This window comes from Bidens hawaiensis, unplaced genomic scaffold (genome assembly GCF_021521415.1).
Source record: "Bidens hawaiensis isolate Kalapana, Puna unplaced genomic scaffold, B.hawaiensis_p1.1 tig00028088_1, whole genome shotgun sequence".
Lineage (NCBI taxonomy): Eukaryota > Viridiplantae > Streptophyta > Magnoliopsida > Asterales > Asteraceae > Bidens > Bidens hawaiensis.
Window position 1 is genome coordinate 24,864 of NW_027494574.1, and position 3,124 is coordinate 27,987.

Sequence of the window (3,124 nt, forward strand, 5' to 3'; positions counted from 1 at the left end):
AATATTTGAGTATTCACATGACGCTCTTCCTTTTAGCTGACAAACCATATTCAAGTACATGTAAGCGTCATACTATCGAAACATACAGCCGACATATGTTTTAAATTAATACTTATAACTCCTCTGCATTAGGTACTGCGTGAACACATCACCGATAGACAGACGATACAACTGATGTGGTTTGCTTGAAGGAATAAACTAGACAGATGGTCAGTATAAACTGCCAGGACATAATCATTACACATGGAGACACTTCCAGGTCTGATCCAATCCAGTAGTAGTTTACAGTTTATTTATGGTTTTAAAGTTGTTTTTTATGTAAAAGATAAGGACAACAGACCCACGAAACTTAAACAGTTGACCGTGGAGTTCTGAAATCGATCGTTAAAAAAACTAAATTGGACCGTCTAATTACCGCACACTTCAGGTGGTGTACGGTTAGCTTTCGGGTTTCAAGGTTCTTTATAAGTGAAATTGAAAATTTCAATAATGACATGGTTCGATTTGTTAGAAAAAACCAGACGTGTTTAGGGTCATTTTTATGGATTGAAATCCATAATTTGTTTTGCCCTTTTTTGTTATTAGTTTTTATTGTAGTTGATAGATTGAATGTATGGTTATAACATGTTTATGAGTGCTTTCTTGAAGACGTTTTGCTGTGTGATTGAAACAGATTTGGCGTGCCTTTGTTTACTTTTGAAAGTGATTAGCCGCCATGCATTCTTTAAGGTACGTGATCAATAATCATCGAGGACAACTGAAGCAGGAGGTATTTGTTAAAGCTCATCAAGTTTGCAAGTAGCAAGTTCATAAGGCATACCAATCAAACAAAGTTTCCCCCGCCCCCGGTGCATAGCCAATGTCTCTTAGGACTAAACTCAAACACCTTACCTGCACCTTCTCACACCTCTCTACTCCCCACCCCCACCGCCATCGTCATCAACAACCACCCAAACAAGACCCATTTCAAGTCCTCTCCGATTTATGGATCAAAACCTTCACAACCCGAAGCCAAACCCACTTCTCCAACCTCACCGGTTTCATCTCCAAACTCGACCTATGGGTCCTAGCGTACCAACGCACCTGCGCCCACTTCACCGGCTCATACCCAGCCAGACACGCCGTCCAGTCCCACGTCCTCACCAACCTCCTTTCTCTTCGAAACGCCGTCGTACAAGGTCAGTTTCAATGGAACATGAAAACCAAGCCTTACATTCAAAACCCTAATGATAAAACCCATGTTTCAAAGCTCTCAAATCGAAAGCTTCGGATGATTTCAGCATCCAATGACCCTCCGTTTCAAGATTTTGTGGTCCAAGAATTGCTTTTGATGATTCTCGAGCCGGTCTTTGAGGCGGGGTTTTCCCCCAAATCGCACGCCTTTCGCCCGAAAAGGAACGCGCATACGGTGATTCGAACGATTCGGAGTAATTTTGCAGGGTATGTTTGGTTCTTGAAAGGCGATTTAACCGAAATGTTTGATAGTTTAGATGCCAATTTGCTGATCGAGTTCGTTGAAAAAGGTGTTACGGATCAGAAAGTATTGGTTTTGATCAAATCCGGGTTAAAAGGAGCGTCAAAGTCGGGGCTTGATGATGAAAAGATTAAGAGGAAAAAAAACAAGAAAAAGGGTTTGAAGAGGAAGAAAGTTCTTGATGAAAACGAGGCGAAACCCGACCCGTATTGGCTAAGAACATTTTATGATTTTGCACCTGTGGAGGCTGCAAAGGTACCTAATTATGGTTATTGTGGAATATTAAGTCCTTTAATTGCTAATATTTATCTTAATGAGTTAGATCACATGATGGAGGACAAAATCCAAGAATTTTGTTCTACATGCAATGATAGTTTTGTCATTAATGATCATGGTAATCATACGCCGTCATGGCCCGAGTTTGTACGCGGGGGTGGGAAAGATAAATCCAAAAAGATGGATTACATTCGTTACGGTGGTCATTTCTTGATAGGAATTAGAGGGTCAAGAAAGGATGCGTTGGAGATTAGGGATTTGATAATCGAGTTTTGCGAGAATAAGTACGCGCTGAAGTTAAATGAATCAAAGATCGAAATTGAACATGTAAGCAGAGGGGTTCAGTTTTTGGATCATGTAATCGGTCAAAGAGTGATATATCCAACTATTCGGTTTGCATCAAGCGGTGGTCATATCGTGAGTCAAAAAAGTGTTGGGATTTTGCTTTCGGTTACTGCGAGTTTGCAACAATGCATAGGACAGTTTAGACGGCTTAAGTTTGTTAAAGGGGATAAAGATCCCGAGCCATTACCGTGTACTCCAATGCTTTATTGTGGTCAAGCACAAACGAATGCACAGATGAATAAGTTTCTTGAAACAATGGCTGATTGGTATCAATATGCAGATAACCGAAAGAAGGTGGTTGGTTTCTGCGCGTATGTTATTCGAAACTCGGTGGCTAAATTATATGCTGCTCGGTATAAGATGAAATCAAGGGCTAAGGTGTTTAAGAAAGGTTCACGCGATCTTAGCCGTCCACTTAGGCAGAGCATGGATAATAGGACTCCCGAGTATGCTGATTTGTTGAGATTGGGTCTTGCTGATGCGATTGAAGGGGTTAGGTTTTCGCGTATGAATATGATTCCACCGTGTGATTATACCCCATTTCCGAGGAGGTGGGTCCCGGATCATGAACAGGTGTTGCTGGATTATATAAAGTTGCAGGATTTGAAGTTGTTTTGTGAGTTGCAAAGATCAGTGAAACAAGGAAGGTTGTGTTTGCCTCAAGACATGCTTGGTGAGATTGTGTGGGATTATAAAACTATTGGAGCGCCAAGTCTAGGGTTTCAAAGAGGAAGACGGAGTCCTTTCGAATGAGGTATGCACATGTTAAGAGTTTTAAAATTGAGTGTATATTGTCATGTTGTAACGTCACCGAATGAGCTTTAACTGTTTTAAGGTTAGTGTTAGCTCATAAGCCTATAGACAGAAGTCTCTTTTAGTTATAGAATATACAAATTTTGGCTTTAGAGCTGTAATTTTTTAGAACAAAAAAAGCATCTTATGTAGTTATGTGCAAGCATAAAGATTATAGTTATCTTTTCTTCATGTATTTCCTCATTTTCTTTTGTATGTATTCCCTCATGTGCGAAC

At 40.3% G+C, this 3,124-nt stretch overlaps 1 protein-coding gene across 1 annotated transcript; it reads left to right on the forward strand.

Moving 5' to 3' along the window:
* Positions 1 to 204: 204 nt before the first annotated feature.
* Positions 205 to 2,920, forward strand: LOC143576374 (nuclear intron maturase 1, mitochondrial-like). The gene is made up of 2 exons (XM_077060471.1): positions 205 to 259; positions 674 to 2,920. The coding sequence occupies exon 2, from the start codon at positions 860 to 862 to the stop codon at positions 2,846 to 2,848; it is 1,989 nt and encodes a 662-aa protein (XP_076916586.1). The 5' UTR covers positions 205 to 259; positions 674 to 859; the 3' UTR covers positions 2,849 to 2,920.
* Positions 2,921 to 3,124: the final 204 nt, after the last annotated feature.

Coding starts and splice junctions, on each gene's coding strand:
- LOC143576374 (XM_077060471.1), top strand. CDS start 860: ATGTCTCTTAGGACTAAACTCAAACACCTTACCTGCACCTTCTCACAC.